This window comes from Perissodus microlepis, chromosome 17 (genome assembly GCF_051167445.1).
Source record: "Perissodus microlepis isolate ML-2025 ecotype Zambia chromosome 17, ASM5116744v1, whole genome shotgun sequence".
NCBI classification, from domain to species: Eukaryota; Metazoa; Chordata; class Actinopteri; order Cichliformes; family Cichlidae; genus Perissodus; species Perissodus microlepis.
Genome location: NC_140477.1, coordinates 14,408,648 through 14,432,958, shown reverse-complemented (window position 1 = coordinate 14,432,958; position 24,311 = coordinate 14,408,648). Strand labels below are relative to the sequence as shown.

The window sequence follows — 24,311 nt, the reverse complement described above, 5'->3', positions numbered from 1 at the left end:
TTTATGGATCATTTATCAATTCTAGAAGATTAATCACAAAGGGGATTTTCAGATTTTTCTTTCCTGTGAGGTTACATTTGTTGCTTTGAGTGATATTCCCCAACATGTATTGCATGGATTTCCTCTCGTTATAAAAAGTTATACAGATTATACTTTTCATTTCGAAGTGTTAAATGAAGGTTTTCGTTTGTCAGTGCAACGAGGTCCTCCAAATTGTAGCGTTTCAATTTAATTTTGCTCGTTAACTCATAATGTTCTCATTTAATTAGGTTTTTCTGTGGTAAATCCATCTAATGTTGTTCTGTGGAGGGTTTAGTGGGCATGACTCACATCTGTTGTTTTGGCCTCTGTGGCAGTTTGAGAGTTCAGGTGATTTGGGGGTTTTTTTTAGAAATGGAGATAAATTTTAGATTCAGTTGAAATTAGCTTCCTGCAAATATCATCCCAGAATACATATCATTAAATATATTTGCATATATTTTATGTGCTGTTAACTCATAGTCTGTGACTTACGCCACCTGGTTTGTGAACTTACATTTTGATGCTTTGACTTTATCTTAATGGTCTTGATGGAGCCATTTGCCACCCTGAGATGATGGAGTGCTTAATTATCAAGCAAGCTTGGCTATCCAGGTTCATCTGTAGACTGCGAAGTTTCATCACACAGACATACATATCTGCTAATTAGATTAATTAATGGACTAATAAAATGCTGGAATCTCCTTCACTTAAACTGGGCTGTAAATTAACACATATTACCACAAAGCTCCAGTACACCATAATAATAACAGGAAGGGAAATACAGGAATATTATCTATGGAGACCAAAGGTATTTCATTATACCTGACTCAAACACGTTTCTGTCTTTTACACAGGCATACAGGCTCTATTATAGGCACTGAGGCAGGTATTTCTTGGGCCCTTGCCTGCTTTCATACTGGACGGGCCACAGGCTAATACATAGAAAAAAGCAACCATTCACACTCAAATTCACACCTACGGGCGGTTTAAAATCGTCCATTAGCTTAACCCCATGCATATCTTTGGACTCTGAGGGGAAGTGGAAGTACCACCGGAGTAGTAGAGCAAAGTCCTGCTGACCTGGGGGGAACATGCAAACTCCATACAGAGAGACTGCTGCGAGGCAATAGTGCTAACCACCGCACCACTGTGCTGCCCTATCATACAGCAACAATCAATAATATCAATAGCATCATTCCCACGTTTGATTAGCACCATGGACAGCAACTGCAGTTAGAGGTTGGGGGAATGGACACATTTAGTCAAGCTTCCCAGGCTACATTAACAGAAAGACAACTGTAATGTCTGCAAGCATGGAAGAAAACAGAGAAGCCCATTAACAACGGGTCCTCAGACTGACGAGCTAATCTGTTTATAGAATTCATGATTCAACAATCATTTCTAATGGAGCAGCTTCCACATATATCACACATATATATTACAGTATGAACGCAGCAAGTATATGCCTGCCATGTAATCCAGAGATGCTTGTTGGATATTTATGTCAATCGGGCCTCCCCTACCTTCTGAGCCCTTGGGAAAGTTACATCTTTATGGCACATTTATCCTCCCTGCATTAGTCGCTTCGCACGCTGATGATGACATCGTCAAGCAGCCACAATCATTTAAGCTCGCCGTTATGGCGCTTTTGTCCATTTGTAACCTTCTCCAGACTGCTGCAGAAATCTTCCTCCATGAGTTCCGTCTCATCTGGGAATACTTGTGCTTCCATATGCACGTGTCATATAAATGTCAGTCACAGGGTTTGAATCAATTGTTGTGCCAGCCTCAAGTGGCCACTCATGGAACTGCAGTTTTTTATTAGTTCTGTGCTGGCTGCATTGCTTACACCAGGAGTTTGCTCTTTAATTAATATGTCATTTAGATGCTTATCACAAGTGTTGTATTGTTTGATATGACATTTACAATATCTGTGATGTACTGTTTATTATTGGGAACTTAAGCCAGTCCCTAATTCGTAACATTTGGAGGTGAAATGAGAGTAAAACTTCACTAACATGTTGAGATATAATACCCTGACAGTTTGTGCTCATTCTAGTTTTATTCTGTTAATTTATGGAAAATGTTCCCATATTTTTAAAGTATATTTACAGCGTGGTGAAGATGCAGGACATAAATATTTTACGGATTTAAATTCAGCCACTAGATCTAACAGTGTTTGGTGCAGTTTTACAACTTTTTTCTGAAAGAAGTTTCCATTTGATGCACCTCAATGTGACAAGTTGCAAAGGAAACATAGCTAGATTTTAATCTTGTGTCTTATTGCCATAAGTTTTTTTTATAAAAGATGAAATTTCCAAAATATAGATGAGAAATAATCCTTCCAGTTATCATGCTAATGTACCATCAAATCACTGACGATTACCAAACAGTAAAATGACACTGTAAACTTAATCTGCCACGGACATTTTTTCATGCAACATCAACATGCTGATGCAAGTTCACTGAATAAACAAGTCCTTCATTATCGCTTCTGTTCTTTTTTTTTTTGTTGTTGTTGTTTTTTTAACAGAGCTTCCGTACGGCTGGGAGAAAATCGATGACCCCATTTACGGCAGCTACTATGTCGAGTAAGTTCAGTACATCTTTAATACATAATGACTTGCTTTTGATTTTCAGCATAGCCCGCTGGTGTCGCATTAATCATATTTATTAGGAGCAAACTGGCGATGTAGCCAGAAAAGAGTTACTCTTAATGTCTGCTTGCTGACGGCTCACTGTTTGTTTGCAAGTTTATGTGCTTATCTATAGCCCTGATCGTGCATCTGAATGCTACAGAGGAACTGCTGCAGTGGCCTGTCCTCTGTATTGAACTGCACGTCCCCTCTCTGTTTCAGGGGTGCCTTTTTTTTCTTATTTTTTGTGGCTGGATGCTTTCCACTCTGGGGCACTGGGATGCTGCTCTATTTTTAGACTGGCAGGGGGAATTCATTTGGCTTGAGTTTGCTTTAAAAAACCTGCAGAGTGACACTTGAATACACTCTGCCTTATATACTGCGCATCCCTCTCGAGATGCTCTTTTTGTCTCCCTTTGTCATCATGTAAATATCATTAAAGAAGCTGCAAGACCTTGAAATTATATAACTATATAAAAATAAAGTTAAGCTGTTTTGTAATTAGGACTGTGATAGTGGGGTGTTCATTAAAAGATAAGGAGAGGAGAGAATGTTGCTGTGTGTGTGTGTGTGTGTGTGTGTGTGTGTGTGTGTGTGTGTGTGTGTGTGTGTGTGTGTGTGTGTGTGTGTGTGTGTGTGTGTGTGTGTGTGTGGAGTGTGGAGTCTTAAATATGGAGAGAAGTATCTAATGATGACTAATTATTTCACACTGGCAAATTACAGCATTTGTAGTCAGTGACTATCTCCCCCCTGTACATACTAAATTAAGATCAACGTAGGACATTAAAGGAAATCGCTGTTCCTTGTGCAGGGTTACTCCCAGTCACTGATTCACATAATTCTGGTTACAAGACGAGTTGAATTACGGAAGAAATCAATCGTTTGTTCTTTTTTACTCAGCAGAACTGTTCTGCGGCTGTTACATAATCTCGGAACTGGCCATTCAATTAATCATCATAGTTATGGCTGCTGTAGTGCTACGTTTGTTAGATCTGATCTTTTCCAAGAAGGGGCTGAGGTAGGTGTGCTGGTGTAGTGTGAAATCTAAAATCTCCTCTCTTTTTTTTTCTGGTGTTATCATCTCAGTCATATAAATAGAAGGACCCAGTTTGAGAACCCAGTCCTGGAAGCTAAAAGGAGACTCCAGCAGCAGCAGCAGATGCAAAGCCAGGGCCTGTCCTCACTGCCCCTTCCCACCATCTACAGAGGTAAGAACGGCCTTTGGCTTTATGGGAAATTATTAGTAGGGTATATATATCCATTTATTAATTACTTGTGTAATAAGAGATTAATATTGCACTATAATTAAGGAACATTTATAAAGATATCTGTTAAAAAACTCCATTCTGTGTTTATTATTGTGCTTCAGAAAGCCTCTCAGGAGCTTTAATTATAAAAGCAGATGCAGGAAAATTCTCTTAATACCTTCAATTACACATGCAAATGCTGGGAAGGTGCTTTAATGAATGTGATTCATTCTAATTGTCAAACTAATGATAAACAACATGAAATAAAACAAATTCAGTATTTGAGCCCTAATTCTCCTAGGTCCACTTGCGTGTTAATTTTTGGAGTCCTTTGCAGGTGTTGTTCAAAGCATCTTTAACAACAAAGTTTTGGGGTTGAGTTTTTAAGTTGATTCTGTTAATGTAATCCCAGACTAAGTCCACCATGTTCAGATCAGAGCTCTGTGAAAGCCAGATCCCCTCTTAGAGCACCCCTTGGAGACTGGAGCAGACTTTTCAGGCAATATATAAAGCTAATATATAAACAGTAATTTATCTAATCAGAACAATCTTTGTGTAAATGTAAATATAACTGACAATGACAGGCTTAAAACACCTGTCAGTAAGTGAAAATTCATGTGTGCTGGACACATAAAATACATAAAACCCAGGGTCTGAAATTCAAGTCTCTGCATAGGTGTCTCTTTCCAATGGCCAGGAGGGGGCGAATCCTTCTGGTTGCATAGCCAGTCTAATATATAAAAGTCTATAAGGAATTGACCCTACTTTTAATTTAATTTATGAACTCAGTAAAGAAATTTATAGTCTCGATGGATATATTTAAGTCCTGTTAAAAACAATGTGGAGTTTAATTTGTGAATTATCCTCCCAAATAGATAAATACAGATAATAATAAAGCAGATTATGTTTTAGTATACACTGACCTTAAGACTGATCTTATGTATCACATCCTGTATCAGAAAACTAAGATGTTAATTTCCCAGATATGAATTTCTAGGCTTGAAAATGAAGCAGGGTGGCAACGTAACAAGGTGTTAAGCCCCTCATCCTTGAATATTATGTCCAACAGCGCTGCAATCACTAACACTTTCAAACAACATAAAATTATTTGAATAGATGTAGCAAACTATTTACGCACTGATGCAATTTTATATAGCCATGGCCTTAGAGATACACACAAGGTCATATAATCAGGAAAGCTGCATGTACGAGTAAAAAGCTGTTTGAAAGAAAAAGTAAGAAAAAACATGCATGTTACCAAAAAATAAATACTATGTTAATTTTTTTTCCCCAAAGGCTTTACTCATAAAGATTATTTTTATAGTGATTGACGGTAGGATATATCAGTCAGTTCACACCTATGCCTCATTAAAACGGTGAGTGGAATGCATTTTGGTCAGACTAATAATACTTATTGGCCATATAAATAGACGTCTTCCAAAGTGAACGTGGGTTTCAGGGTGATTCACTGTTTTGTTTAATGACTGGTTACCTGATTCTGCTCTCTATCAGTTTGTTACAGTAGGATGTGTACTGCTAGAAAAAACTGTCTGGATCCGAGAAGTGGAGGTTTGTTTCTGTAGTAATGTTGTTAGTCGCGACACTGAGTGAAGAGCCTGTTTCTTTTGTTCAGTCCAGTGAGGCTCTTTTTCCTCCTCTCTACCCACTTCTGCCTCCTCCTTTCTTCTCCTCCTTCTTTTCCCTTCAAACTTTGACACCAGTGGAGGATGCCAGCCCCTGTGCCACCCTCCCCAGATCCCCCCACGTCCAGGTCGGCCCGGTGCCCGAGCGCTGCCATAGCCTCAGCGACCTCTCCCGCTCGCCAGCTCTGGGCTGCAGGACTGCTTCGTATACCAAATCCTCCTCCGCCGATGTCTCCCCGCTCCGGCGTGTTCTGACTCGGCGGATGAATATGTGCCCCAATCACAAGCAGAAACAGCAGCCCCTTCACACATCCGCCTGCGCTGTAGTGCTAGAGCAGCCAGTCTGTAGCCCCTACTCCCTGTGGCACTTTGTCAGTAAGTAGGCCAAGAAAGATGCACAGGAGGCTGACTCTTCGCTTGTTTGACGCACTGTAAGCATGGTAACTGGCAGGCAAGCTTGTTCCCTTGAGGTAGTTTTTGTGCAGTGACCATGCCCTCTGCACCTGCCCTATCACCTGGGAAGAGCAGGTACAGAGGGGCATCGCTTAGCCTGGACCAGTGACTGCTTACAAAGGATGCAAAGTTGCACGCTAGCCATGTCTCTTTTCTGAGTCAAAAAGATGAGGGACTTGGTTAAGTGTGACTAAGCTTGTTGGCAGAGATCCTCTCATTCCGACTCCAGGCGCTCCTCCATCAGAAAATTTCCCAGTTCTTCCTCCTTCAGAAATCTCCCAGTTCTTCCCTAACCTCCCTGAGCATCTTCTCCTGGAACTGATCCCTGATTGGCAGCATGGCATTTGCTGAATTTTGCTGCTTTCTTTGCAAATTTGGGATGGAACTGAAGAAACTGCACCACTGTGGCTGTCTGCACCTCTTCTGCCCACTGTGTCCCAGCATGGGAGGCGAGGACAGAATGTCAGTTTAGTGTATTTTAGGTGTGCCAAGAGAGACTTGGATTGCACTGGTGCCCTGCACGGGAGGCAAAACGTTTGAACCACACCTGCATCTTTCAACACCGCCTTTGTCCGAGTTTGCTGTTTTGCTACTGTGGTCATACCCTTCCAGTTTTCCTGTGGCTACACCCGTATCTTATTGAATAAGCTTTGCCCTTGCCCCCCACCCTGTGAGCGCTGCCCCTGCACCAGCTTTTAGGGCCTTTTAGTGATTGCAATAAAACCTATAGGGAAAGACATTTTATTTAATTTGCTTGTTTTTATCCTTTTGTAGAGAAGCCGCTGTTCACGCGGGACCCCACCCAGCTGAAAGGCAGTTTCTTGTCCACATCACTCCAAAAGAGCAACATGGGGTTTGGCTTCACTATCATTGGAGGGGATGAGCCCGATGAATTCCTCCAGGTCAAAAGCGTTATCCCCGATGGGCCCGCCGCAGCAGATGGAAAGATGGCTACAGGTAAGCTTCAGGCATGACTGACACACAAACTGAGAGAGAGGCTATTTTCACTGAATCACTTTTCTTTACCTGTAGCTAACCAGGAGCTCTCTTGAGGCAGTGTTAAGTACGTAATCCATAGCCGTATTCACACACAGACACCAAACGATGATCTCTGCTCAATAAACTAGAAGCTGAAGGTCACGTAGATAAGTTATCCTTGCAAATTTAAAATAATGGTATTTCTCATGGCTGGCATGCATTTGCACACGATCGCGCTCACAGATTGTTGCAGAGAAGAGCAATTATATGTGGCCTTTCTGCTTGCAGTATCTATTCTATATATCAGCATGCAGTGAAAGAAATTAGGTCAGCCTTTCTTTCAGAGTGCAGCCTAAACAAAGTCAAATAAAAGCTCATTAAAGCAGCACACAGTATAGTATCTATTTCACAGCAGTGCTTACCTGAGCTCCCCTTGAGTTTTTTTGTTGTATAGAACTTTGTGCTTGTAATGATATTTCAAAGGGAACGCTGCTAATTGCATGCCAGCTTCAAAAACCTGACATTATGAATGATACAGAATTATACTGCCAGTAAAAGGAGCTCTACCCCAGTCGGCTGCAGTTTTTGCTTCTTGCATGTCAGTGCCATCCTTTCATATTCTTCCACTTATTTGATTCAGGGTCACAAGACACACTGAAGCCCATCCCAGCTGTCACAGGGCGAGAGGCAGGGTATGCCACAGATAGGTCACCAGGCTATTGCAGGGCTAGCAGAGAGGGACATACAACCATTCAAACTCACATTCACACCTGATGCTTTATATCCATTTACGCTGTTTTGGTTTGAGTTTTATAGATAGAGATATGTATGCATGTCATTAAATATAATATTATGACCCGGTTACTCGGACAGCGCAGTGGTCAGCATTGCTCCCCCTGAGTTAGACTCCACCATCTGGCCGAGGCTTTCTGTGTGGAGTTTGCATGTTCTGCCCATGTTTGCGTGAGTTCTTTCCAGGTACTCTGGCTTCCTCCCAAAGAGATGCAGTTAGTGGGGTTTGGCTAATTTGTGATTATAAATTTCCCTTAGCTGTGAATGTGAGTGCAAATGGTTACTTTCTGGTGGACACCACTACTCGCCCTGTGGTAGCTGGGATAGGCTAGAGCCCCACTCACAAGGACCCTGATAAGGACAAGTGGAAGAGAAGGGATGGACCCAGTTACTCAACAAAAAAAACACAAAAAAAAACACAAACGTGCGTACCTTTTAAGAAAGGGCAGTTTTACTTCTAGAACTAATCAAATGCAAAAACAAAACAACCTGCTCCTCCCGTTCAGCACATGAAAATCCACATCCTCAAAAAAGTGTTCACCTGAAGACAGAGGACAAGTGGAGCAATGGCAGTGTTCAAGTTCACACAAGCCCTCTCCTTTAAATTACAAAATAAATAAATAGAAAACTGCATGGTTCACAACAAACCACTAATCCAGTTGACTTTCCATTAGATCCACATCCCCTACAGACTTCCAAATAGGGTCCCCAAATCTTTTCAGACATCCTTTGTTTGTCCTTCAGTGTTTATGTTATTCATTCAAGTCTAAAGCTATTGTATTTTAAAAAGAAACTGAGGTTTAATAATTGTGTTGTAATTCTGTTTTCTGGATCCAAGCCAAGTGTTTTTGTTTTTTGTTTTTTTTTTTTTGGGGGGGGGGGGGGGGGGGGGGGGTGTTGTATTTTGTATTATTTACTTTTTTCCAGAATAACTTGGGTACTTTTACTCGAAACCATCCAAGTACGTCTTCCTCCACTTCTTCACACAGAAATATGTGGAGCTTCCTCTTCAAGAGGAAATGGCACTGGGTCCACACTCAAACACACTTACAAGTATTACCCATTTGCATATATTCTTGGCTGGTGCAGCTTGCCAGGCTTGCATTGTCTTAGCTCTCTGTGTGGACATATGCACATGCCCGTGCACCAACTGCAGTTTTGTTCTTTCATTAATCATGAAAGGGACTTTGTAAGCCCTACAACGTTGGGCTGTGGCCACAGGGGGGTCGCACTGCAGCACACTTACACACACGCACACACACACAGAGGCAAACCATCTGTACTGAAAGGTCAAGGGACTAGAGGTAGCCAGCTTGTCATGCTCTCAGTATGCAGTGATGTGTCTGTCTCTATACTCTGCAGCAAATGCAGAGCTTATAGTGGTCATTTATCACATATAAAGCAAGCTGGTCAAGGTGTTTCCTCTGTAGTAATGCTCCTCTCCAAAACACCAATGTTTTAACAGATTTCTGCTGAACACTAGCTCATAATTGTTCTGTTTTCTTTCTTTCTTTCTTTCTTTTTTTTTTTTACAAATGTGTTGGTGCAGCAGCCCAGAATAGATCCCTTGGTGACTAATAAAGCTGGTCCTGATAGTTCTGCATATAAAGCATTTGGGTTTTGTGTCTTCTCGTCCAATCCTCCTGCTTTGTTTTACAATTCCCATTTCTTTTTTATGTATTCTTTCCCCCAAAATAACTAAAATATCCTTCCCACTTCTCTACTACTGTATCACACATCTTTTCTTCATCACTTCCTCTCGTCAGCTCATATCCTTCTGTACTCCCCCACCCGTTCCCCCAACTTTGCCTCCACAGACTTTGTGTCCTACTTCTTCAGGAACAGTGCTAGCTTGCTAACTCAGAGCTTACACGGAGGAAGCCCAGGCCGGCAGAGGTGTGAAATTCCCAATTTCAGATAACTGATTCCTGCTGGTTTTTCCCTATGACACCTCCTGGCTATCTCTATCTACTGTGTGATTGTGCAGCTAGAAAAACATATGTATGATAGTTACATATATTATATTTATATATCTATATATATTACCTATAAGACCAAATGTACTCTAGATCATTTTTTCCATTAAATTGCTTGATATGTAGAGAAAATAATTATTTTTAGCCATAATTTTTTTAATGTAAAAAGAAAAGCTAAGAGGCTTGGTTTGAATGTAGGAGGCATAAAGTGTTTAACGTGAAATGAAATGGGTCTGTAGGTGGAGGATAGTCAACCCTTGTTTTACAGTGTGTGGCCTATTTGGATAAGGCTGCCATATTTGCTTAGTTGTTTTTTATTTAAGAAAAAAAAGATTTATGAAAAACACGAGACAAAGACAGCAATGAAAAAAAAATCTTAACTAATCAGTAAGTTTCAAAAGGTTTAGCAACCTGTTGGCCAAAATCCTGCCCATACAGTGATAGATCATTAGATACACCTTGTTAGTACCAGGTTGGACCCCCCTTTTTGCCTTCAGAGCTGCATTAGTTCTTTGTGGCATTCATCAAGAGATTTTGGATCGTGTTGACAGGATAGTGTCATACAATTGCTGCAGATTTTTCAGCTGCACATCGAGATGAGAATATCCTGTTCCACCACTTCCCAAAGGTGCTCTATTGGATTGAGACTGTGGAGGAAATTGGGAAATTGGGCTCATCAACCTGAAACCTTTTTGTTCATTTGTATAATTTTGGTGAGTCCATAGGAATAATAGCCTCGCTTCCCTGTTTTCAGCTGATAGGAGAGGCACCTGATGTGGTCTTCTGCTCATGTATCCCATCTGCCTGTTTATGACCTGTTATATGTTCAGGGATGCTCTTTTGCTTTCCTTGGTTGTAACAAGTGGATCCCAGCTGATCAGCAATTTCTAAGCTTGTTTGAATTTCAGTGGGTCATCTTGACCATGTTTGCATGACTAAATGCACTGTTCTTGAGTTGTTGCATTGTGATTGGTTGATTAGATATGTGAATTAATGAGCAGTTAACCATTTGTACCTTTATTATCATTAAAGGCATTCAGTCAAAATGGCCATAGTGCGCTTAGAATCACATGTCACCTTACACAGTACAAAAATTATAACTTTAAGCTTACAGTTAGGCTTTTCTCATGTCAAGAAATAATATTTCTCTCTTGCAGTTTCATCCTGATTTTGTGTTATATCTGTTTACAATTAATTTCAATGCATTCTTGCACGAAAAAGTAAGAAAAAAGGGAAAGTACACTACCTCCATAAGATGTTTGATTTCTTTTTATTTGTTTCATCTTTTTTTGTTTTAACATTTAGCCTGACGCACACAGACACTCAGACGACCACAGTCGGTACCACGGCCCACCCTGCTGAGAGTCTTAACTGCTCTGTTATCGTGGCCTCATCTTCTCAGCAGGGCCACAGAGAACTCTCGTTATGTTGACAGACTCTTGAGCACACCATTAGATGGAGATGAATATGTCATAACGAATGTGCAAGGATGGGACAATGAAGATGAAGCAGCTGGGAGCGTGGGCCTTGGTCCCACTGAGCGTGGTGTGTACAGATAAGGTCAATGTGATGTGGACTGTTTAAGGGACCTGCAGGAGCTTTTGTAATGGACCGAGAGAACGAGGGCAGTTTTAATTCGTGTGGGCTGCTGTCTGAGCTCTCATTCTTGATGATTCAATTTTTTCCACTCTCGTGCTCATGGCCATGTTTGTTTATTTGTCCTTGTTTCACCGAAATGGCAAAAATACATAATTTTCTTTGGATCCCCGTGAATAATTTGTTTTATCTGCTGATATTTTGACACTTTTCCCATGGATTTAATTTGTTCTGCTCATGGTGATGGAAAATTGCTCTTTTAGTAAAATGACAGTAGGCTCTTGATGTGTTTAATTAAATAGCAAAAAAGAACAAAAATGAGTTTTGCTCCCTAAAAATGTTAAGTAAATAAATGTTCTTGTCTTTCATTTTTACTGAATGGACATTCCTCTTCAGGGATATGGCTATTCAGTAATAGCACTTACCGAATAATAATTCAAATTAAATATACGGAGGTTAAGTTGTGACAGAATATTTGGTTTCAAAGGTTCATTGGTTTCAGACGGATTTACACAGTGCAACTGCTTCTCATTTCACATTTCCTTTTGCAAAGTTGTACTTATTTCAATACAGTAGCTAGCTTTTTTTGTTTTTGTTAGCTTATTTTAAAACTGAAGCTTTGCATCTTGGCTTTTTTTGTCTCATAAACAGTCATTTCTAATTTATACCATTATACCAACAATATACCAGTTTTCTGTTGTGTCTGTGTGTGTGCAAAACATGGCACACATCTTAAGCCGCTAAAGGCTCTTATCTATATCAGATATTATAATGTAATCATGTTACCTAGCAACCACCAAGCAATGAGCTAAAATGACAATTTTTTTAAAAATTATTAATTTATGTACCGACAACACCTTATGGATGCAAACTGACGTTTTAATTTCTCAACAGTAACATTTGATTTATATTCACAAAAGCTTATTTGTACAGAATGTATGGTAACATCATCATGTTGCCTAGCAACCACCTAGCTATGAGCTAAAATGACCTTTTTTTCTTTTTTTTTTCTTTTTTTACTTATGCACGTGCAACACTTTATCACCTTATGAAAACACAAACAGGCCAATCAAGCTGTAGCATGGGCTTTTTCTTCAGTAGTAGAAAAAATACATGCGGTACTTTTGGTTTTTCCGTTATTTCCCAAGGGGTCACCACAGTGGGTGGATATACATATTTGACTTGGCATAGATTTTACCCCACATGCCCTTCTGATACATCCCTCCTAATTATCCAGGCCTGGGATGGGCAGTAGGAGTACACAGGCTGTGTCTGTTTCCCCACTCAGTGTCAAACTATGCTAACCGCTACTCCATGAAGCCACAAGTAGTTGATGAGTAGATCAAATAAAGCAGGTAAAAATTATTTGTAGAGCTATTTTTGCTTTGTTATCATGCCAGCTGTATCGACCTATGCTCACCTGTGCTTTGTGTAACTGTTTTTCTGAGTACATGAGAGTGTGCACTCTCTGTTTTTGAGAATCATTGAGTGTTTTTCATCATTTTAAAGTATAATGAGCCAAAAAGGTTTGGGGACACAGATTCAGAGTAACAGGGGAACTATTGGAGGAGTTGTTGAGTTGCTCTTATGCAATTTGTAATAAACAAAATTAATGTCACTTCTATATGGATATAGGGAAGGCGGTAGAATTTGGCACACACGTGTCAAGTTGAAATCCATCTTTTAGGAATAAAGATTCCTGGTAAAACATGTGATTATATCACAGTTCCTACCCGCCTGTGTCTGTTGATGGTTTATCTGCATTTCATCTCTGGTTATAAAGAATGAGATACATGTGCAGTTTGAGGGTGCCATGAGGTCACAGCACCATCATTTGTTTTCTGCCAGTGTGCTCAACTATTGATTCTGACACTGATGCTCAAGGCAAATGTCGGCTACATTTACCCGGATTAATTAAAAAGTCCCTCACGTCACATTGCCCAGAGGTGTGAGCTGGCTCTGTCAATACCAGCAGAGCGTTTAAACTCGAAAAGCTTTTGAGACATGGTTTGCAAAGATAGACAGCGTTTCAGTGATATTTTAACTTCCACGTGTGCTGTCACTCAGAGGGGTTAGCTGCTCGGTTGCAGTTCCACAGCCAATCCAGAAAATCAATAAAAAAAATTGCCTTGTTTTTGTAAAAATAAATAAATAAATAAAAGTGTAATTGAACCAGCTATTAGTGCTGTTCACGTTTTATGAGAATTGGGCAGGGTGGTTAGCAAGGTGAGAGCCAATCACTAAAGCACATGCTTTGCTTATTAATCACAAAAGATCGCTGTTTTTTAACGCCTTCTCTTTACAATGCACACTGACAGTGTCACCCTGCCCTCTCTCCAAAGAGCGTGACAATTATGCCTGCAATTAGAATGTAATTGTTTTCATTATCAACCCAGGTAATGCTGTTTGTCAGACTTTAATGTGGATTGTGCTTCTTAGTCCCACTTGCCCAGAGTTTTAAAAAAGCTGCATGGTTCCACCACAGTGGAGCAGAAAACACTATATTTAGTAATCTGGTTGAGAAAAAGATAAGCCTGAATGTTGAGAGCTTTTGTGTGGGAACATTTAATTGTTGGCTTGTTTTTTATCTACAGTGCAGTACACTGCAGCAAGCAAATAAAACCACTTGGAACCATAAAAGGCAAACATTTTAGCCACTTGTCATATGCACTATTTTATACTTAAAAGGCAGCTGAGACATTATCGGTGGTAATGTTTATCTGTAGAAATGGTTTATAGCTGCAAGCCATCTGAGGAGAGACAGCGCAGATGTAGCGTACAGCTGAGAATGTGAATAGCTGTAGAGAGATGAAGCCTTGATATTAAATCCAGGCCAGCTGCTCTTCCGCATATTTGATATTCTACATAATAATGATTTCTGGAGTGACACCGTGGTGGGGTCTGTGTAGAGCGTGCCTGCTTGATTCCAAACTTCCTCTCACAGTAAAGGATATCAGGTAATGCCAAACTGGCTCTAGGAGTAAATTGTCTGGTTACCTGTCCATCCAGGGTGTAGCCTTCCTTTCTCTTTTTTACAGCTGGGATAGGCTCAAGCCCTTCTGTGATGATTGCGTTTCCCATATGTATATTATTAGCCCACAGTATTTCACTATTGTAGCTGTCATTTTTCCTGCTTCCCTCTTTTTTGTATCATGTTATAGTGATTTTCTCCACTATGGTAAGCTGTTTCTGTTCTGTTAAATCACCACTGCCTTTGTAGAAGTGTGATAGATTGTTAGCATTGTTAGGACAGTCTATAGTCCCTGTACATTGGCTACAATCAGCTGAATTCAGTACCAGCCAGGGTCCATCAGCTGATGGGTCTGCTGATACTTTTCTGCACATGATATAAATAAATCTAATTTAAGCTGCTTATGCTGCCATTGAACCAGAGGAAGCAGTGATTGGAGACTGTGGCGTGATGAAAGTTATTATGATCATATGCAATGAACTTGCAGTCTTGTTGCCTTTGGTTGCTTTAAAGATGGGGACCAGTTCTACAACCACTCACACTCAGCTGACGTCCTCAGGGCAGTGAGTAACTGTGATAAATGGGCAAATATCACAAATCTGTTGCCATCTACATCTACAGAGGTTAACCAGAAAATGACATTAACTAATTACATTCAAAGTCCGCACAAAGCCTGATTTGAAACAAAAGTTACTCCGCCAAGGGTGATGTAGTTGTTGCAGGACTGTGAATTACCTGCAAAATGACACAGGCGCTTAGCAACAATGCTTTTACAGAAATATTACCAGAATGCAAACAGTTGGCAGCCAGTCGAGTCCCCTCTACCAAAGAGACACAGATGAACTGGGCTCATTGATGTAGTCTACACTCGGATTGATTTAAACATTGTTGACGACGCATCTGCATTTATAAATTAGACATTTGCAAACTTTTGCCAGTCTTTCTGAGAGTGGTTGCTGTCAGTCTGAGTTGGAGCGCAATTGTATGGAAATAGGTTGCCTTCAATTGCCATCACATTGCAACTGAAGGCAGTTGCCCAGCTGTTTGCCACACCTGCTTGCCAAATGTGAAAAAAAATTCAGTGCAATCAGCAGGCAGCCACCAATTTATCCTATTTGAAAAGAGATTGCATCCTTTCTTTACTCTGGTGTGACTGAGCCATTAGCCCATATACAGTTGCTGGTACCCCTGCAAACTACCTCCACCCCAACACCTGCTTTTTCCTGCTGTTTCTGTTATGTCATAATCAGTACGTCACGTCTGTTGTCACTGACGCCTGTTCTGTGCTGGGGGTCTTTTATTGCTCTGCAGTGAGACAACTAGGACCCAGAACACTGCTGTCAAATTTCTGCAGACTGAATAAGTCTTCTTTTAAATGAAGTGGTTGAAATTCCATTGACCAAGGTTATGATGAAGAGCTGTATTTTTAAATTAGAATTTTAATATTTAATATTTTTTCTTTGTGATTTCTTTTTCTTTCTTTTTTTTAAGAAAAGCACTTAATACTTCGAAGTCACTCTTTAACTTTGCCCAATTAGATTTATGGCAATTTGGTTCAGTTCAGGGTCATTTTGTTTTAATTGTAATTTTATGTGCCATTAAAGTACAATATAAAATTAAAAAGAGCCTGAACGTGGCTTCTGTTTATTACAATTCTTGAGATTAATCGCCTTTAACCACCCACGTCTGTGCCCATTATTTCTAATGTTCCAGCTCCATTATGCCTAACCACTATATTTTTGTCCATGCTTTTTCTCTGCAGGTGATGTTATTGTCTACATCAACGATGTGTGCGTCCTGGGTACCACCCATGCTGATGTGGTGAAACTCTTCCAGTCTGTACCTATTGGCCAAAGCGTGACCCTCGTATTATGTCGCGGTTATCCTTTGCCGTATGAGCCAGAGGAAGCTGCCAACACCAACAACAACACCACCACCATCATCTCCCCACTGGGCATCATGGAGCAGCGGCCCATTATGGTGAACGGCAGGACGGGCTACGATAACTACCTAGATTATCTCACCCGCACGGCACGCTTTGTTACAGACCCCAGTCAGGACCCGGTCAGCGCCCAGCAGCAGCTGCTCACTGGTCATCCAGCGGACACCCACTTAGATGGCTCGCTTCCTCCCACCACGGGTACTACGCCACCAGACAGCGTCTCTATGGCATCATCGGGCGCGACCCAGGGGGAGCTACTAACCCTGACCATGGTGAAGGGCATGGATGGGTTTGGCTTCACGATTGCAGACAGCGCCACAGGTCAGCGTGTTAAACAAGTCCTGGAGCCTCAGGGCTGCCCGGGCCTATGCGAGGGCGACTTGATTGTGGAGATTAACAAGCAGCCCGTGCAGGGATTCGGTCACACACAGGTGGTGGAGCTGCTCAAGGAGTGCCCTGTGGGAGCTGAGACCTGCCTCTTGGTTCAGAGAGGTGGAACAGGTGAGAAGGTGTTAAAGGTGGTGTTGCTGGCTTTGGAGAAGAGCTTGAATCTCTGTCCTTCTTCCTGTCTGCTTGTTCATTTCTGTCGTCTTTTGCTGGTGTGTCTGCATGTGCGGTTTAGTCCAGTGACAGCAGAAATCTGTGCTACAGTCCCTCAGTGCACAGCAATGACTTACTGATCTTCAGCTGCTCTCAGATGTCCTGCTAAGTCCGCTTTACTGTTCGCTGTTCTTTGCTCCTCATTGACAGCAGATTCCACTCCAGCTATACTAGGGGTCCCCTAGTATAGTCTGATTGCGTCTGAAAGCGTAAGCTTTTTCTGTGTTATTTTCAAGCCCACTTTCTGATTTTCTTTTTCTTTTTCTTTTTTTTTCATTTTCACATGTATAGTGAATTTTACCTTTTCTACAAGATCCAAATAAAAGCCCGCAAATCAAAGCATGTCAAAACTGGCACAGTTTTTCCTTGAAACACTGGTAAATGGCTCTGAAGTGCTTTCAACTCTGTGTTTTTCAGAATGGGAGCCCCTCTCACACTCTCTGACAATCATAATTATGCACTGCGCTTTGTCATGAGTCACACACAGGGCTGTTATTTGCCGAATCTACGTGTAGCTGAGTGTGTGTGCGGACTGATGGAGGACATTGAGTGTTAAGTGTGTACAAACGTCCGTATTCTTCTAGAAGGCCAGAAACCTTTATATTGCTGTCTTTTAATGGCAATGTCTATGAGAGAGTTGCTGTCTTGTCTTTGGGAAATATACATATGACTCAAATGACAGAGCATAAGTTGTGTGTAAGCTTCCTGTGATCTGCCTACAAACTGAGATTGCCTTCTTATTGAATTGTGGCGGCGGTGCATCTGTCAGCGATGACTCAGCCGAAGCACCGACGTTGAAGATTAAAACGTTAGAGAGTTTAATTAAATCTAGAAACAGCAACAGTGGCTCTTCATCAACCAAGCAGATAGGATCTGTCTCTGGAACCTTATTGTTAAATGTTGTTAAATGACTCCTCTCTTTGCGTTTACCTGTCCTTGATTTATCTTGGCATCCTCTAAGTGATGATGCATGAACTTTAGCACGCTCTCATTTGCAGAGCGAGCTGGAATCTGAGCCAACTCGTTTGGAAAACTGACACTGCTGTTTCTTTTTGTGTGCAACCAATTTGTAGTTCCGTGTTTTGCCTCTTTGTGTCGTGTAATGTCGCATACCAATCATAATGCCAACCGCCTGGGTGCCACAGACACCACTGAGACTCACGCGCAAAGGTCAGCAGCGGCCACTGAATAGATTTATTCCCATTTATTTCTTTATTAGGCTGAGGTATTATCATGGGAAGATAATGTTTTGGGTTTTTGGGGGGGAAGGGGTTTGTAATCCAAAAAATCTACAAAAAACAGCATCACAAAAAAATCTGAAATCTGGTTGTGTTATGTTAGCGCCAGTAAACTGCAGTACATCAGGGCGTAGTGTCGCATCCGATGGCGTTGATTGCCTGTGACATGACAAGTTGCAAATGTGAAAGGTGGAACAAATGTCAGGGCCACCCAGCTTGCCGTTACTGCAGCACAACTACATACGGCACAAATTTGTGTCAAAGTGAGTAAAGTTAAGAAAATGTACCAGTGGGGTGGAGTTTTTAGACATCGTGCATCTCCTGAGAGTATTTTTGGGATTTAAGCAGGAAAACTCTGCCAGACTTTAAGCTTGTTAAGATCAAAGTACACACTCTTCTGAGAGTAAATGATCACAATAAACTATTTTCAGTTTTGTTAGAAGTCTTTTTTGGTAGAAATTAACATGAGAAATGGGGTTAAAGTAGAAACCTATAGATGGTGAAAAATTTGAAAATGCTTAAACCTTTGACCCCCCCCACCTATAAAGAGTGGGCAGTGGCTCTGTTGTGCTCCAGGGGGCATTTTGCTGGATAGTTGGTCACTGCACATTAAAACAGTTGTTCTGGGTGATCATCCCATCTTCAGGGATTACAAGGGGATAATTTCTTTTGTGTCCCTCCAAAGGTTCTATGGTGAACATACCTGTGGTTGAAATGGGACTTTAACATGGGCCTTCATTTCTCTTTCGACTGAATAAAGTCTGAATAAAGAAGTTGAATTTTTTTCCCATCGAATCCCATATTTAAGGATATAGGAGCTGCGTAGGTGTTGAGGGAAAGAGACAGGATTGTGAGATCAAACGCAGAGCAAGACAGGGCTGCAGCTTCTCCTTCCATGCTTAAATCATTACCATTTCCGACTACGATGTCTGATCCTCTGGGGTTGTGAAATGAATACTTTGCTTATCAAGCCTGTTCACAGTGTTACATGTTTGTTCCTGTTAAGGAAAAAGATGCACTGAATTGCAGAGTAGCAACTGACTACAATGTTGCCAATTTCTGCAAATAAGTAATTGTGATTTCTATTCTTCTCATCCGTAAACTCTCTCCACACTCTTTCACGTGATTCTTGGGTAGGTGGTAGAAGAGGTTTGTCATGTTTGGGGCACGAAACAAGCGATAGCGTATAATATGAAACAATAGGCGTTTTAATTTTGTCATCCAATATATTTCATCATATCGCACAGCTCCATTTTTTGACACACAATTTTCACTGACAGAAACAAGATTTGATCAAGAATTACCAAAGTTTCTGTCCATAAAACTGAAATAATCCATGTGCACCACACCACAGTGTAGTCCACAGTGTTCAGGTTGAAGGTGGCACATCAGGTGAGGAGTGCTATCAGGAACATGATCAACAGTGTTTATATTAGGCTTCAGTCACACAAGCCTGTAGATCATTGGGCGATGCCAACACTCCCCAACTACTACTAGGTGGATGTGAAACTGAGCAGTATGATGTAAAGCAGAGATTGAGAGATTGCTTACCTTCAAGGTAAAAGTTGCGCATTCTGAAACATGTTGGATTTAGCTGCAAGAAACAACTTTTACTTTGAAGGCAAAGGGTCTGTTTCCTGTTTCCGTCAGGCCTGGGTGACTGCAATCTTACTTCTCACATAAGGGAACAGCAGAATTGTATATCTCGGTTAAAAGGTTTTATCTTTTATGGAAAGATTAGATTGCACCGATCTTAACTAACAAATACAATATTTAACAACAAGTTGGATGGCTTTCAATTTTTCGTTTTGATGATGGAACTACCACTTTGTTTCAGGGCAGGGAACAATTGCTTTGACTGCTGTGGCCTTAAAATAAATAAATGTTATTAAAAAAAAACGGGGCAAAATTTGCATCAAAGGTTTAATTGCACATTCACTTGGAGAAGAACAAGCTGGATAAGCTGCACGAATACGAGCTGAAATTGTCTCCACCCAAGCACAAAAAAATAATCTGTTCATCCAGTGCTTGAATTCACACACAGCGACACAGAGAGAGGAAGACTGGGGTCTCTGGTGAATTTTGATAAGAGATCAAATAATTTCTAATGATGTTAATGTTTACCCATCTTTCTACATTTGCTGAAAGCCAACTGTGAGTTGATAAAATTTTTTAAAAATCCTACACGTGGGAGGTATAAAAAAAAAAAAAAGATAAATGCCAAAAGGTGCACACACAGTCAACCATCTGAAACGCATTACGCTACATTTGTTCACCATAAAAAAAGATATCTTTAATTTTACAGTGAGAGGCTAACATTAGCCCTTCAGTTATTTAAACGAGACAACGATAGCACTAGAAATGATGGTAGAGTGTGCAAATGTTTTGGCTCTTTATAAAAATGTATCCTCATATCATGAAGGAGCCTGCCAGCTTCACATCAAAGCTACAGCAGACAACTGATTCTATCCACTTCTATTGAATCAATTGTTTCATGTTGGTCTTGTGTTTTAAAAAAAATCTGCCTCATTGCAGTTGTGTGCAAAACAAAATCATTTTCTAGGTACACGGTTGAATATGCGTGATATTAAAGCAGAATTTATTCAAACACGCTCGTGCAGTCACTGGGTAATCACTCCATCCCATTAAAAGCCAAATAGGAGCGCTTGATTTGTTTAAGAGGCAACCGAGGTCAGTGACTCTACTCCTCCCACAGACAGGAAAGGGATTCAAAGCACAATATAGAGTTCAGTGGTCTAAGTTTGATGGCAATAAGGCTGCCATCGCATTTTCTACTTGATATAATCTCAGCATTTCGCCCTTCATGCACAATACCCCTGGCTCCCTCCCTGTGCCGATAGGAATGGATATTGATCCCTGGCGGGCACCGCCTCGGCTTTGGAACCGGTGGGGACAGAGCTGCAAGTGTGAACATGGCAGACAGACTGTGGCTTACTGGCAGAGAGCCGAACTCATCGCTCTCTTGCTCTTTCCTCCCCTTCTCTTTCTCTCTTTTGTTTCCAACTATTCCATCTTGAACACACACAGCCAATGAATCACTGTCTAGTTACACACTGATTCCCTGGGAGGCTAGAGGAGGCTCACTGAATCAAACCCTTGTTCTTTTCTTCTTTTCCTTTTCTAGAGAGCAGACCTTCACCTGAGGTCCGCATGGTTTCTAAAGCAGCTGGTGGTCACATGAGGCGAAATGTCAAACCAGGCATAATGTACAGTTTACTCATGGTACTACTAGCAAGGGGAGTTTATGTAAGTGTGCGGGGGCTTGCGTGCAAAATTTGCCTGGGGATCTGTGCGGATAAGATGAGGAAAGTGTGTGCCTGGCTGTTGTGTAGGTGTGCGCACAACCTGTGTGAATCAAACCATGTGGCTCGGCGTTTGTGCGAGTGCGTGGGCGGGCAGCAGTGAGGGAGAATGTGGCATGGTAGTGGAAGCTAAATGGTCGAGCGTACATGTGAAAGAGATGATAGTCTCGGCAGCTAATTACAGCCCTGCATCTCTGCTGGTGTTGCAACGAGGACACAGACTGTTAATGGTCTAGATCGCCACTAATGAGCCTGTCTGGCATGCACACACATACACGTGCCACCCATACACACAGGCACAATAATTACTGGTGATGAGAGACAAAGTGGCCATTTGTTGGGCAAAAATGGCTCAGGAGTCAAACTGAAACTTAAGGGATGGATAAATATCATAACTATATTATGAGTGTTGGCTTTTTCAAGGTGATGAGGCTTAATTGACTGGAAGGTTTGATCATAAATGTCCTCATTTGGTCAACAGGCAGCGTGCTTCTATTGTCGGGATTTCAATAACGAGTTCTTTGGGAGTCATGGAAATAACACTTGAGTTAAAAAAGAAGAAAAACCACTAAAACAACAGATTTAACTGAACTCTAAAAGAAAATACTTTGTTATGATTGGTCGCTTTTATGACAAAACTTAAACAAACAAAAGTTAAACAGCCTGCCACGCTGCAAAAACTGATCATGGATCGCACTTTAGGAGCGCAGGCCTCCACAGATCCCAATCTGTTGGTGCACCTGGGAAAACAGCAGGAACAAGCTTGAATCACAAGGGTCTACCCCACAGCCCAGAGGTAGTATCTAAGTATCATCTTAGAAATATAAAGGAAACAAAAGGGGTCTACTATAGTTCATTGTGTATGACCAACTTTAAACTTGAAGACAATAGTGGCAGGATGGATACAAAGGTATTTACTATCTTGCACTAGGAATCTAGCTAATCAGGTGGAGCCCAAGTTAAAGGGCAAAATACAAGAAATTGTATCCTAAATTGCCCAAGATGCAGCGATCGGAGTGTAAGTGTGCATCTGATAGTGTGAATAAAACATTGTATTAATTCTTATCATGAATGGATGAACATGTATTTTAAAAAGTGGTCCGTTTGTAAATTTAAGAGCCAGTCCACTCACCATTTACTATTTAAACTGTACTGACAGCAGATCTTATCATTTCTGACCCTCGTCATTTAAATATGCAGTATTGCAGGAATTGCCACCTTCTCTTGTAACAGCCTCTTTTGTTAGAGGTGAGTAAAACTACTCTATTTCTCTGTGCGACAATGACTTTCCGAAGCCGAGAAGTCATGTGCACTTTGCATTACAGTAGTAAATGTTCGGTTCTGTGTCCATGACAACACCAAGCTGAGCAAGGCAAGGCTTGCTGAACAAAGAGTTGATCATGCTAACTCTCTTTGTTTTTAATTTTTCCTGTGAAGTCGCATTTTTCCTGTGCTCCTTCTGGTTTCTACTTCAGTGAGTTACTTTACTTCTTTCTAGTTTGTACATACAGCTATGGAACTGACACAAACAGGATGCACTGTCTGAGTGTGTGAGGGGAACCTGTAATTGAACCTTCCTCGCCTCACTAGCCATTCTTGATCTTTGATGCTGGACATTAGAAGTGTGTTGTCATAGTAACACCATCATAAAAAAGCCATAACAGTATTGTCGGATTGTGGTTGTGGGAGTTTGTGAAATATGTGGGTGTTATGAAAGCATAAAAGCTGTCAATCTCACTTCCAGTTGACTTTAAGTGTGTGTGTGTGTTTGTGCATATGTGTGTGTTCTTTGTCACAAGGTGGTAGATCTGTCTGCAGGATTAAAGAGTGGCCATTAAAAAATCCAAACATATGCACACATATACACACTATTTAAACTTAAGCTTGTGGTGCTCGTTCAGTCCTCCGCATCAGATTGCCATTTCAGTGAAAGTGATGAGCTGTGTGCCTGGCCCTGAACTGGCAAATATTTGGAGAACGTGTCAGAGACTGAAGCATGACAGTTGTTTGGTGACAGATATCAGTCAGTTCCTCTCATCTCTCTCTCTCTCTCTCCCACTTTCTGTTACTCTGCTGTGGGGCACAAAAAACAGCCAGCTCAATTAGAAAGTGTGGCCAGCCTCCAGTGGGCTAAAGAAGCGAGCCAAATTGCTATATGTTAAGAGGTAGATCATCATTTCAGCAGCATTATGACAGTTTTATTACAATGGATAATAGCTTGGCTAATGTTTACAGCTCGTCTTTTTGAGCACGTTGGGTCAGGGAAGACCTGCAACTCAAATCTCACAGGTGGTGCTGCGAGTCTCACACCGGTCACAGTTTAATGAGCTGTAAGAGGTGATTTTATTGGCAACCACCCTGTTTTGTCTCCTTACACATCTGTGGATATCCTACAGCAATTCTTCTATTTTGAGACCTCTCCCCAGAAGTAATGCTTCAATCACACTGGCCAAGAGACCAGTTGGCAGCCTCTTGGCAAGCTCTGGGTCACTAGGGAAATATGTGCAATTCAGGACCGTTTGGCAAGTGGTAGCTGCAAGTTGTTGGCTGTTGCTGGCTGGGTAAAATCAGTTGGAAAGACAGTGCTTCACCAAAAAAACCCTTGCCCTTTTACTGGGTACCAGCAGATTTCATCAGTCACCCATAGTTAGTGTTAATAGCAACTGCCCAAAACCTTTAAAAACCATTCACCAATCAGTTGAAGAATACACACTTTTCCCTAGCGACCAGCAGTTGCCAGGGGATCACCGACCAGTCTTAAGGCCTGATTCATTCACGTTTTAGGAACAAATTTCATAACAACATCCAGCAACAACTCAGCAACCAGTTGGGGAATGTGCATTGCAATCAGTGGTTGCCAGATATCTGGTCTCTAGGCTTGCATGGCTACGGCTG

At 41.2% G+C, this 24,311-nt stretch overlaps 1 protein-coding gene across 11 annotated transcripts in view; it reads left to right on the top strand.

Annotated features, from left to right (window-relative positions):
• magi2a (membrane associated guanylate kinase, WW and PDZ domain containing 2a) overlaps positions 1-24,311 on the top strand; it is a 257,866-nt gene that overhangs the window by 201,791 nt on the left and 31,764 nt on the right. For 10 of the 11 annotated variants that reach the window (XM_084909992.1, XM_084909991.1, XM_084909990.1 and 7 more), the window contains exons 7-10: positions 2,555-2,612; positions 3,744-3,865; positions 6,775-6,957; positions 16,076-16,756. In XM_084909992.1, coding sequence (XP_084766118.1) covers positions 2,555-2,612; positions 3,744-3,865; positions 6,775-6,957; positions 16,076-16,756 — 1,044 coding nt within the window. Of the gene's footprint in view, positions 1-2,554; positions 2,613-3,743; positions 3,866-5,625; positions 5,923-6,774; positions 6,958-16,075; positions 16,757-24,311 lie in introns of all 11 variants that reach the window. The other variant, XM_084909999.1, reaches the window with a different exon arrangement.